Source organism: Crinia signifera, chromosome 8 (genome assembly GCF_055691185.1).
Source record: "Crinia signifera chromosome 8, ASM5569118v1, whole genome shotgun sequence".
In the NCBI taxonomy this organism is placed as follows: Eukaryota; Metazoa; Chordata; class Amphibia; order Anura; family Myobatrachidae; genus Crinia; species Crinia signifera.
Window position 1 is genome coordinate 34,595,168 of NC_139224.1, and position 13,746 is coordinate 34,608,913.

General features: G+C 45.7%; 1 protein-coding gene across 5 annotated transcripts in view; it reads right to left on the reverse strand.

Moving 5' to 3' along the window:
* The window catches only part of CACNA1I (calcium voltage-gated channel subunit alpha1 I), a 694,988-nt gene that overhangs the window by 182,688 nt on the left and 498,554 nt on the right, over positions 1-13,746 (reverse strand). For all 5 annotated transcript variants that reach the window (XM_083156129.1, XM_083156128.1, XM_083156130.1 and 2 more), the window contains exons 6-9: positions 11,345-11,504; positions 5,448-5,763; positions 4,284-4,376; positions 314-620 (exon numbers count right to left, since the gene is read on the reverse strand). In XM_083156129.1, coding sequence (XP_083012255.1) covers positions 314-620; positions 4,284-4,376; positions 5,448-5,763; positions 11,345-11,504 — 876 coding nt within the window. The remainder of the gene's footprint in view (positions 1-313; positions 621-4,283; positions 4,377-5,447; positions 5,764-11,344; positions 11,505-13,746) is intronic.

A 13,746-nucleotide genomic window follows, 5' to 3' on the forward strand; every position in this document is an offset into this window, starting at 1 on the left:
CATTGGGCAGGTACCGCACCCTGATCAGCATGTGATCAGAGAGGATATTTAAATATCAGCAAAACTTTACATTGAAAAGATAGGAAAGGGGGGCGTGACCACACCCCCTGTCTGAAGTTGTACCGATTTCTGCCCTTCAAATGTTGCAGTGCTTCTGGGGGCCATGGTGTGTGTGTACACTTGGCTCTATTGGCTGCCCTCCAGTGGCCAACAGCAGCACTACATAGATGGAGAGCAGTGTTAGGCTTTTATTACATAGGATGTGTTAAGTGAATCTAGGTAGAGATCCACTTTAAAGTTACAAGGTTCTTACACAAATGGTGCTGTTCTTTGCCATTGATCCCCAGCTTAGCATTGCTGAGCTCGAAACGACTCTGCCGCCGGCTCTGAAGACTATTGTAAAGCCCGATTGTACGACGCTTGGCCTTTCGGAGGATGTGGCACACATATTGAAAGATCTCCTCATAACAGTCTCCAGGCTCAGCATAACTAGCTACGGTGCTAGAAGATAAATACAAAGCCCTCTGCTCCTGCATCAGCTGGTGTTCCCTTTGCTTGGTCTCAGAAAACTGAGTGGCAATAACAACCAGGCACAAATTGATCATGAAGAACGATCCAACCTACAGCAAAAAGAAAAACGAGATTACAAGAGCCCTCTGAAACCTCAGCATACACCAGGCACATTCATATCTCAGCATGCATTGTAAATCTCCCAACTCAAGGGATGGGATAGATTAATTGCTTTTCTAGTAGGAACAATGATAATAATTACGGCAAATGACTTAAAGCAGGTGCTTTTTAATTGTTCAACATGCAGAAACTGTTTCTCTCCTCCTGTAAGCATCAATCCTTGCCTTTGTGCACATTCACATACTGGACCTTATTCTGGTTAATTGCAAGGCTGCAAATTCGCAGCCTGCGAGTCACCCAGATGCCGCCCGCCACTCGCTGGTCCGCCCGCTCGCATGGTGGATTCGTCCAAAGGGCTGCAAATGGGAGTTTAACATAAACATCCATTCGCTGCCTAGGGGGAGACTCCCTGGTCACTTAGATTTGCATGCGCACTCGACAGGAACTGGGCGGGTAGCTGACCTCTGGTGATGTTTGCTGCCTGCCCCCTGCACCTGCGTCACCTGGTGGTTTCCATAGGAACGCCCAGCGTTTTCATAGGAAAGCCCATGAAACACTGGGCGTTTCTAAGGGCGAATTCCCAAGTCTGCCGCCCCACGCCCCCCCACAATACACTGAGGAGGGAATTCAATTGCTCACGATAATTTATTCAGGTGGTAAAAATGGGACTGTTATTTGGGGGGGGGGGGGCAATCCAATTAGAGCTCATTTTAACTGCCATTAAAATGACCTGTTTTGGGGAGAAAACACATAGGATACGTGCTACGGATTATTGTGGCCACCATCATGAAAACAAGGCAGTTTTCTGCGATTTTTGGGGGGACCTCAGTGGGTCAAGAAAAAAAATCCTGGATAAGTACCAGCGTTGGGTTGCCTCAGGAGCCAATTTAAAGCCCCAGGGGATCAATTAGTCAAATTAACTACCCCCCCCCCCCCCCCCACACACACACACCAGTATATACAAAACTCATTTAGGCCTCATATCCATAAACCCTTTGAGTGCCAACATTGCTGTGAGCGATCCTCAAAATATCTGCTAAAAATACCAGCCCCGCTCACAGCGACTGTTCTTTCAGTATAAATAAATACAAATACGGCCAAGTCAATTCATTAAAATTTAGTTAAACATTGCAAAGTTGATTTGAGCAGCGGCGACATTTTAATGAATATTTTGAGGATCTCTCGCAGCAACGTTGGCACTCAAAGAATTTAATTTAAAAAAAATTAGTACTTTGCATGTTGTAAAGCAGTGGTTCTCAACCTCGATCCTCAGGGACCCCCAACAGTGCACATTTTCCAGGTCTACACACAGAATCACAGGTAAACTCATTAGCTCCACCTGTGATCTTTTAAAATATGTCAGTGAGTAATAAGTGCACCTGTGTATCTGGAAGGTGACCTGGAAAACGTGCACTGTTGGGGGGTCCTTGAGGAACGAGGTTGAGAACCTCTGTTGTAAAGCTCATTAACCTCCCTAAATGGAAGTACATCTGGGGCCAAATGTAATAGGGTGAGAGTTTCATAAAGTGAGAGATTTTGGGAGAGTTTTCCCATGTTTTTTAAAGCAGCAATCAATTACATGGCAAAATCAACCTGGTTTTGCAGTGTAATTGATTGCTGCTTTAAAAAAAGGGGAAAACTCTCCCAAAATCTCTCACTTTCTGAAACTCTCCCCCTATTACATTTGGCCCCAGATCTCTAACTACTGCATGTCAAACAGGTTCATATTTGTACTGACTTTACTTTCCCCTCTGTTGGAGTTCCTAGATTGGAGATGAATATGGCCAATTTGGGGGAGTACAGAGGGGGTTTGCATCATTAGGAGGGGACACAGCCATGACAATGAACGTTTCACCGATACCAATTCCCCATCTGCCTTTTCTACCATTACATAAGCAACATTGTGAAAAGAAATAATCATGTCATATGTAATTTCAGAATTGTCAAATTACTCATTTGCGCTCTTTTGAGTAGATAAATCTTTACCGACTTTTATTGTAGATTTTTAGAGTTTTTACTTTTTATGACACTTTTTATAAATGCTAATAAATGTTTCGCCACGCCAGTGACAGGTTTCTTAAAATAAACAAGCGTAAACCCTCTATTGCATCTCCCATTTAGGTGTATCATAGAAACTACAGACCAAGAATTTCTGCTGAGAGTCAACTGTTTGACCCCTGGTGGTCTCATTAGTGTAGGTCTGCCTGACAGCTCTCCGGAGTCAAACTGGTAGGAGGCTAAATCGCAGGTAACTAAAACAGTTACAATACAGTGATATTCGCCTCTGAAGAAACACACAGCGTGCGCGAGACACAGTGGGTCAGGAAAAACTCCTAATTACAAACACTGCTATGTTTAGATTTCTTTTGTTTTACAATATACCATTTGACAGCTTCTTCTGTGTGGATCTGTAAACAACATTTACAGGCATTTGGAGATATTTATTTTCCTCAGCTGGATAGTGCGGCATAGTTGTAGCCTGCAGTTTATAGATAACCCGCTGTACTCTTCACCTTCCATTTTTCCATTGAGTTATTCCATACAAATTCAGTGAATTATATGTGAACTGTTTTTCTGCACATACTAGAAAACTGTTTCTATTACGATTACATAGAAATTCATTAAAAAGAAGATAATTTAATTGTTTTCAACTCTTATTTTACATAGTAATATATTACTATTTCATACCTCCCATCATCTGAAGCTATTAAGGAGGTACTGTACATTGTGCGTGTTTTGGGGGCATAGCCTAGCAAAAAGGTGGCATGGCATATAATTGTGAAGCTCTTGTGAGGCCATTAATATTTTGCTGCTGTGGGCATGGCCAGCGGCCAGGACCCCGGCCCCTCTGTCTCTGAGAATAGATGCTGTGCACATATGCACAGCATCTATTCCCGACAGAGAGTCTCGCAACTGCCCCACCACCACCACGGAACACTGCCTGCCCCAGACAGGATGCAGGACCATCCCCCAAAAAATGGGACGTCCCGCAAAAAACAGGACAGTTGGGAGGTATGCTATTATTTTATATAGTGATATTTTAAAATTCAGAGAACAATATGAATGAACTTAAGTTGAGTTGACTTATTTGTTTCATAGAGACAGAGGTGGTTTTTGTACAAGGCAACCTAGATGGCATTGCACAGCGGTGGGTGGGGCTACAATGATGCGATCCACGTCATTTCTGGGGAGACTGTCAGAATTCTGGGAGGCTTGCCCCCCTTTCTGGGATGCCGGGAGGGGGTTTCTGGTACCTTAGCTACACCTATCATTTTCTTTGTCACTGATCTTACTTTAAGGTTTTAGCTTTCTGAGTGTTGTCCAGGACCACATAAAATTCTTTATGGTCCATGTAGCCAAAACCAGGGCTGGTGGCTGCCAATCAGAAAATATGTGATCAAACAGAGTTGCAATCTTGCCCACTACCCAGTGAATGGCATGTGCCATCTATACCTTGACCTACTGATATGGGAGTTTCTACACAAAATTGGGACATTACATCACATTTTGTTCTACAGGTTGCACTGGTCCATGTTTGCAATGCTAAAGTTACCCCTAATATATTAAGCAATGTTTCAGAATAAAGTGACCTTTTAAACTAGTCAGACATACAATGTAAAGCGAAGATTATCAATTATGCACAAAGTACTTACTATAATAAGAAGAATGAAGTAGATAAAATTGTAAAAGGAGTGAGCATCCATTACATAATACATGATCTCCACCCAGCCTTCCAGTGTGATTACCTACAAAATAGAAACTTTATCAATTTGAGTATACTGACATTATCATAAAGTATATATTAAACAGTACAAATACTTACGTGTGGAAAATGCATACATTTTATAGCATACTAGTGTAATTTATTCATCCCCTATCAGGGAGAAGACCGGAGTGGATATGATGCCGCTTTGGGGGCGGGAAAGCCTCACCGCATCATTAGGCCTCGCCCCAGTCACTGCAAAGTGCAGAGATTTGCATGTCTGTGGGGAGGGGCTAAATGTACACAAGTTGTATTATTTTAGCCCATCCTATGGACCTGAAATTACAGTATTATCTCCACATTCTGATACCTCCCAACTCTCCCGCTTTTCACTGGAGTGTTAAATTTTTTGGGACATTCCTGCATCCTGCCCGGGGATAGCAGTGTCCCGCAGTGGAAGGGGCAGTTGGGAGTTCCCCCATCACCTGCGAATAGACTCTGTGCACACAGAACCTATTCCTGCAGCCAGAGAGGCTGGGGGCAAGGCCAGTACAGAGCTGCTGGCCAGGCCCCCACAGCTGGAAAAATGGGGCGTGGCCTTGTGGAAACGCCACAAGTATAAGCCCCCTTGTTGATAGGCCATGCCCCCAAAACACTGCTTCTCAGTGGTCCAATGTTGAGAGGTATGCATCCTGCCCACTTTTCTAGAATGTGGGAGATCCACCTACTCTTCTGGAGTACCTTAAAAATTCTCCCACAACCTCCAGGAGAGTAGGCAAGTATGTTTTACATATAGCATCCTAGTATCTATTGCTGAAAATGCGCTTGTTCTACATGGAGGCAGCCATTAGGAGGACTGATCCAATAAAATGCTTGACGATGTCATAGGCTGAAAGTACATTTATAATGATCATCAAAATGGCTGCCGCACAGGGCGTAGATGCATTTAATGTTATTATCATTTGTATTCTGTTGGGAATCTGTGAAAAGATTTCAATTGAGAGAATGATACTGATCAGTGCACATACAGGTCCAGACTTGTGTTAATTTAAATTAGATTTAAACAAAGGTAAAAGAACAAATCTAAATTGAAAAAATAATAATAACACCGTACCTGGAATATGACAATCCAAGCATAGCCAATATTATCAAAATTAATGGCCCCTTTGTGTGGGTTAGTGTTGCTAGTACGGCAGACATTATAGTACTGGTTCCAGTTGACACACATGCCGCTGACATTGAATTCTTGCCGGATGGAATTGTAATAATAAAAGTCTTCTTTATCTAAGCAGCACTGGTGGCCCCGTTCTCTGAGTGCCGGGATCTCATGGCACCCCATGATACCGTTATCACCAGATAAGGAACAGATAAAGGGCATCTCATCATCTTCCTCAGGCTGGTAATAAGGTGGCAATGTTATGTCACCTTGTCTGTAAGAGAGAAACGGGAGATAATAAGGCCCATAATAGTGAACAAAATATGTAACAGAAAAAATAGAAAAACAAATACTATGCAAAAAGTACATTATAGATGTGTTCAGAGTCTTCTGATGTTTTGTGCCATATGGTGTGAGGCGCCTGGCATGACTGGTGTAACAGGCGGCCACTAGTACTAATTCTTCAGTCACTCGGAGGGGTACATTTACTAAGATGGGAGTTCTACTGAAGATGGGGTATTGCTCGTAGCAACCAATCTCATTATATCTATTATTTTCTAGAAGGTGCAAAATAGATAAGGATTAGAATCTGATTGGTTGCTATGGGCAATATCCCATCATCAATAGAACTCGGAATTCGTCCCCGATGATGGGGGTTTGTGCATGCATGAATATGCGCATGTGCAAACCCCAGGAGCGAAGGGATGGCAGAGGCAGAAGCAGGAGAACACCTAGCATATTATGGGTGTGCCCATAAAACTGCTGGGTGTACCTCTGCAGACACAGGCGTGTCGATGCCTGCTGGGGTCGGATGGTTGACGTCACATGACGTCATTGCGAACAATGGAAAAAAAATCATTCAATGGTGAGTGATCATCGAATGAACTTTCCTTCGTGCAGTGTACACATCCACTCGCGTGCTAATGCGGGGATTCATGCTGCAGGGAGGCATGCGAACATACACAGCCTAAGGAACAGGCCTGAATCAAGCCCCTTGTACCTATGCATTTTACATACTGTATGTCACATTATTGATTCCAATAATTACTGTATGGCACATAGTCACATAGTCCATGGCAACAAACAGGGCTATTTGGCACAATGTGTGCAATGATGTATGAGGACACGTGTACTTCAGTAACCTAAAGTATCATACCCTAATATAGAAGATACAGGGCTGATGCAATTAATAATCTTCTGGTGCCTTATGTTGTGAGACAGGAATCATTCACCTGGTGTTCTCTATAGTCTGGTGCCAGCCAACACCTGGCACCAAGGGAGATTGGACTGTGGTGCAGATCGGTCATCTGTGGTGCAGGGCAGAGCATCTTCTCATGAGAAAGACCTATTGGGTGACATTCTATGCTATGCGCTAAATGCGCATGTTTTATTTGCGCACCACATCGCCGCAAATCGCACTTTTAGAAATCGCATTTTTCAGTCAAAATGCGCATATTTAATGTGATGCGCATTGGAGGCTGAAAAGTGCGAAGTGGGGCGATTTGCAGCGAAGTGGTGCGCTGTATTTAGTCCTGAAAATGTGCGATTTTCATGTCTGAAAATCGCACATTTGCAGGACAGCGCAAAGTGTAAAAAAAAAAAACCGAGCGCGGGCTCCCCCGCCCTAGTATAACCAGCCCCGGGCTCACTGAGCCGGTGCTGGTGACATAAAATCAGGGTCCCCGACAAATAGGGGTCCCCTTGATTTTATGAAACCAGCACCAGACTCAAGGTCCGGCGTTGGTTCCCAAAATACGGGGGACAAAGTGACTAGGGGTCCCCCGTATTTTAAGAACCAGCACCGGACACAACCAGCCAGCAGGGTAATGCCACAGCCGGGGGAAACTTATTATATAAGCTCCCGCGGCCAAAGCATTAACCCCCTGGCTGGTCAGCATGGGCAGGGGTCCTGGGGAAGTGGGGACCCCCCCAATGAAGGCCCCCCTCCAGGACTTACCAGCCCATGCTGATAGTCCGGGGCTGTCCCCGATGCCCCTGGGCGGTGGGCATCGGGCTGATGACTTGTGTAAAAAAAAGAATTAAAACTATTGTTTTATACTGGCGAACTATCAGTCCCAGCAAGCCTACCCCGCATGCTGGGACTTGGGGAACCACAAGTCCCAGCATGCGGGGCATTAAAGGGCCCGCTGGCACTTGTAGTTCTGCAGTGCAAAAAATAGTTGACAAAATCACACTGACACACTGTAAAATAAAACTTTAATACACACAAAACACACACACACTGATACTTACCTACCTTGAGCCCGTAGGTCGGTCCCTGGATCCTGGGTCCGTCCTCCGGGGCTCCAGGGCAGAAGAGTCCGGTTCCGGGGCCTTGGTCCTGGTTCCGGGGCTGGTCCTGGGGTTCCGGGGCTCCTGGGCTGCAGAATCCGTGGTCCGGGATCCGAGGTAGTCCCCAGGGGTACCTAAGGAAGCAAATCCAACTTACCTGGTCCCCGGCGGCGACCTCGGACTCCTCACCGGTGACTGCGCTGCTCCCATCTGGTACCCGGCTTGCAGGACTTTGACCGGCGCTGAGATGTTTCCTCCTCGGCGTCTCTGCACAGAATGATTTCTTGGCCAATCAGGAGCCGAGAAAGTCGGCTCCTGATTGGCCAGAAATCATTCTGAATACAGACGCCGAGGAAGTAACATCTCAGCGCATCTAGAGCAGAGATGTTTCCTCCTCGGCGTCTCTAGTTAGAATGATTTCTGGCCAATCAGGAGCCGACTTTCTCGGCTCCTGATTGGCCAAGAAATCATTCTGTGCAGAGACGCCGAGGAGGAAACATCTCAGCGCCGGTCAAAGTCCTGCAAGCCGGGTACCAGATGGGAGCAGCGCAGTCACCGGTGAGGAGTCCGAGGTCGCCGCCGGGGACCAGGTAAGTTGGATTTGCTTCCTTAGGTACCCCTGGGGACTACCTCGGATCCCGGACCACGGATTCTGCAGCCCAGGAGCCCCGGAACCCCAGGACCAGCCCCGGAACCAGGAACCAGGACCAAGGCCCCGGAACCGGACTCTTCTGCCCTGGAGCCCCGGAGGACGGACCCAGGATCCAGGGACCGACCTACGGGCTCAAGGTAGGTAAGTATCAGTGTGTTTGTGTTTTGTGTGTATTAAAGTTTTATTTTACAGTGTGTCAGTGTGATTTTGTGAACTATTTTTTGCACTGCAGAACTACAAGTGCCAGCGGGCCCTTTAATGCCCCGCATGCTGGGACTTGTGGTTCCCTAAGTCCCAGCATGTGGGGTAGGCTTGCTGGGACTGATAGTTTGCCAGTATAAAACAATAGTTTTAATTCTTTTTTTTTACACAAGTAATCAGCCCGATGCCCACAGCCCAGGGGCATCGGGGACAGCCCCGGACTATCAGCATGGGCTGGTAAGTCCTGGAGGGGGGGGACCCCTTCATTGGGGGGGTCCCCACTTCCCCAGGACCCCTGCCCATGCTGACCAGCCAGGGGGTTAATGCTTTGGCCGCGGGAGCTTATATAATACGTTCCCCCGGCTGTGGCATTACCCTGCTGGCTGGTTGTGTCCGGTGCTGGTTCTTAAAATACGGGGGACCCCTAGTCACTTTGTCCCCCGTATTTTGGGAACCAGCGCCGGACCTTGAGTCTGGTGCTGGTTTCATAAAATCAAGGGGACCCCTATTTGTCGGGGACCCTGATTTTATGTCACCAGCACCGGCTCAGTGAGCCCGGGGCTGGTTATACTCGGGCGGGGGACCCCGCGCTCGTTAATTTTTTTTTTAACCCTTTCTTTTATTTTTTACAGCAGAACCCTGCACAGAACTTTGCGATCTGTGCAGGGTTCTGGCTAATTCGCCTAACAGACCCTGGTCTGAAATAAGTGCGATAATTAGTCACCTAAATAATGCGATGTGCAAATGCGCATTGCATTAAATAAGCGACTTGTATAGTTTTCTATACGAAAACATCTGGATGCGATAAAAATGCGAATTTATCTCGCATTTTTATTCAGCATACCTTAACGCACATAATATGCGATTTCAGTCCCTGAGCGCATCCCATTAAATAAACGATTTAATGGGAAAATGCAATATCGCCATTTTGTGGTCTAATTACCGCAAAAAAACGATAATCGCATCCCATAGAATGTCACCCAATGTGTATCCAAGTTTGCTCCAATACACCTAGTTTGTTGGTAAGGTGTACAGGTTTATTTCCTCTCAGTGGTGGAGGAACAGATGTTTCCCAGGCAGAGTTGAGGCAACTGAAGAATCTTTACAGAGCACAGTAGAAACAGGACTATACTTTTGTAGCAACATGAATAAGTGGAAAAGGCACATTTTCAGGGGGTATGGATCATGAGGTCGACCAATATTTAGTCAACATCCATAAGGTCGACCACCAAAGGTTGATATGGCTTAGGTTGACACATGAAACAGGTCAAAATGGTTGGAAAGTCAACGCAAGCATTAAGTAAACAATAGCAAGGCCAATGTGAGTTTTGAACTTTTTATTGACACAAAGTCCACATGGACACCATCTAAGTGTACAGTGTTGCTTGCCATGCTTCGGGAATGGTGCCTCGCTACGCTTCTCCCACCACGCCATGGATGGTAGGGCATGAAATACCACCTGTCAGCACATATCGGCTCAAAAAAAACCCCAAAAAAACTGTCGATCTTAAGCATGTCGGCCTATCTCATGTGTCAACTTACTCCATGTTGACTTTTAGTGGTCGCACCGAGGAGCAATGTTTGGCACCTGAGCATGCGGGGTGGGGTAGCGGCGATGGGCTGCACCCATGCAAACACCCAGGGCCAAATGTAATAGGGTGAGAGTTTCAGAAAGTGAGAGATTTTGGGAGAGTTTTCCCATGTTTTTTAAAGCAGCAATCAATTACACGGCAAAACCAGGTTGATTTTGCCATGTAATTGATTGCTGCTTTAAAAAACATGGGAAAACTCTCCCAAAATCTCTCACTTTCTGAAACTCTCACCCTATTACATTTGGCCGCCAGTGTTTTTTTTTTTTTAAAGCCAGTTTTACTGGTGAAATGCATCAGTGTGCCAACCTACCAGCCTCTCCTTGGTATACAGATACCCCAACTTTACCGAACCAAGGACTACCCCGAACCAGACAACAAGACCACAAGTTCTTGCATCACCCCACCTTATTCATCCATTACGGGCCCAAGAACTCCCACCAGGATAAGAAATCTCCACTCCAGGAACTCATTGCTCTATTTGAGCCAAACATCAGTGAGATCATTAGTGAGTGTAAGAGACTGTGCCAATTTGAGTGGAATTATATAAGGTCAAGTGGTTTAGGAACGGCCCTCCGCCTGGCCCAACCTGCTCCACTCCCACACCTGCCCGGCTCGTAACTGCATATTTTTATTAGGTAAACCAATCCCGGGAATCCCAGGATTGAGGATTTTTTGTACTCGAATCCTGGGATTGAAAAATGCCCTGGGATTGGCTTCCCTACTGTGAATGTCCATTCTATTATGAGTTGGAAGAAACTTTGCCAGATCTATCTTTCCAAGAAATTGGGCTTTTCCAGTTGGTAAGTGGGTGGTGACAATGTGATTGCATAGAACCACCTCGACTCATGGGAGTGTTGTGCATATTGGGATGGGAAGCCTGTCTCTGACAGATCTCTTGCACCTAGCATTGCTACAGTATATTAGCAATGTATTTGTTTATTATTTCAACTTCCTCCATTTCATTTGAAGCCCGGTCAAGCTACATTGGTTAACAAGAATATATCAAGTAAAAGGTTGACAAGATCCTGGAAAATAAGGATATTTTTTGGACATATAAAACCCTGCATACCTGTAAGCTATATGGAACAAAGCACACAAGCCAAACATTTTCAACTTACATAGTGAAGTTATCTTCTAAGAAACATCGGTTACGAAGAAGTCCTGCCCAAAGCTGCACCCCAATGATTCCAAATATGAAGAAGACAAAAAAACACAGAAGAAGGACATTTCCCAGCATTGGCAGCGTGTCTAGCAGCAAGTTCACCAGGATCCTCATACCTGCGATGGAGGAAAAGGAAGTAGAAAGAGCAGAAAGGAAAGAGAAAAGTAGGAATGTGAAGGTTGGATTTAAAAAAAATGTATGAGAAGGAGCAACACAAGAACACCACAAGGCATGGAGGCGAAGGGAGGAGATGGCCATGTAAAAGTATGGAAGATATAAAGATCATGTGTGGGGGACAAAAAACAAAACAAAGACAACTGTAAGGTTAATCCCTAAAATACCCCAGATGGTCAGTACGGATCTGCAGGAATACTGTGCATGCAGGCTCTACCATCAGGAATGGGGTTAATCTCAGTACCCAGATGTCCCAACCCATGCATAAAAAGAAAGATCAGAGCACATGGAAAGCAATGAGTAAATCACAGCACATAGATGGACGGACCAACCACCACACCCAACATGATGACTTTTATTGTTACTGTGCATTCAGTAGTCTGTCCCTGGGTGAATTAGTACCATCCTTAGCATGACAAGTACATGTCAGTGGGTATGCTACAGTAACTCTGGCATCCCACAGCAACTGGAGTTATAATGGTCCTATGGCTATAACTTAATGGATGCACCTGAAGACAATGAGATGGCAATTAAACATAACAAAAGATAGACTTCCGCTTCCGGCTTTATGGGGTGAGGAAGCGCTGACCGGAGCTCCCGCAACCCGCCGCCGACAGACAGCATTCTCACGGCTCTCACAGCCTCCATTAACCTCCAACACCACACCGCAGCTTCCCCCCACCTCCCCGGGCTATTTATGAATAAACTCACAACCCCGGCGCCGGGAGCCCTCCCGCAGAGACAGGAGAAGAGGCGCGCCGATTCCAACATGGCCGCCGATGCAGGCTCCGGAGCGGAGACGCCTGCCAGCAAAAAAACAGCAGCTGAGCTGCCAGATTCTCCACATAAGGTATGCCGAGCACCAGACACCCCAGCCACCTATGGTGATATTGTGGACGCAATAAAGTCCACAATGGGTCCCCTACTGTCACAGGCTGTGTCAGAAATCACAGCACAACTGCAATCTCTCACTAAACGAGTGACAACTACAGAAAATCATTTGGGTGCTATGGCACATGACCTTGAGACAGTGCAGCAAACAGTGAAATCCCTCACATCTGACAATTACCAAATATGGTCAAAATTAGACGACATCGAAAACAGATCGAGAAGAAACAACATAAGACTAGTGGGTCTCCCTGAATCGATCAAGGGCACAGCCTTATCACATTTTGTAAAAAACACTCTGCCATCCATTTTGGGTATAGAGCAGGACTGCAGGGACATGGTAATAGAGAGAGCGCACAGAGTTGGTCCTATTCCCTCCCCTAACAAACCAAGGCCACGAGTCACTCTGTTTAGATGCATGAACTACTTGCATAAACAGCTAATCTGGACCGCCTCTAGGCGAGTGAAAGATATACAATGGGAAGGTCACAAACTCCTGATCTTCCAGGATTACTCTGTGGAGCTGACCAGGGCCCGCAAAGCTTTTTCCCCAGTTTGCACGCAGCTAGCCACAGAGGGTCGCAAATTTGGTTTATTATATCCCGCCAGATTACGAATTTACGACGGGACCTCCCACAAAGACTTCCTTTCTCCTAAGGATGCTGAGGCCTACCTACGTAATCTCAACTCAGAGAAAGACCAAGATATCACTGACCATGCCCTGCCCCCTGCGAACCCTTTTACACCAACCGGAAGAGCAACTATGTCATAATACACTTCGATTTGGGGAAGATCCCCTCCTCCCCTTCACCTCTTATTTCTCACTCCCTAACCTAATATTCTGGATCAACAGTACAGTCCTTTGGCCGCAGACTCATTGTGGACGTCTCTGTATTGCTAGGACTAAGTTCCCTCTACGGGACCAGTACCTAACACAAGTGAAACGCAAGGACTTTCCTGAAAGGAGGAGTATGACCAAACATATTTCATCCACCAAGATGCGGTGATGACACCTCCACTACCTCAATGCGCCCTGATCCCTCCTAGATCCAAGTGACGGAATCACAGGACCCCAGAGTGCTATTATATTGCCGTCTGGCAGTCAGTAATACATATATATATAAATATAGTTATACAGATTATATAAAAAAAAAAAAATAATAATAATAATAACCTTTATATTTGTTACCCCTCCATTTCAAATGCATAATCGGAAGAGCCGGTTTACTATGACTAGCATTTCCAGATTTGGCCTATCAGTATGGCACTGATAATTGATAATTGAAAATTCATTAA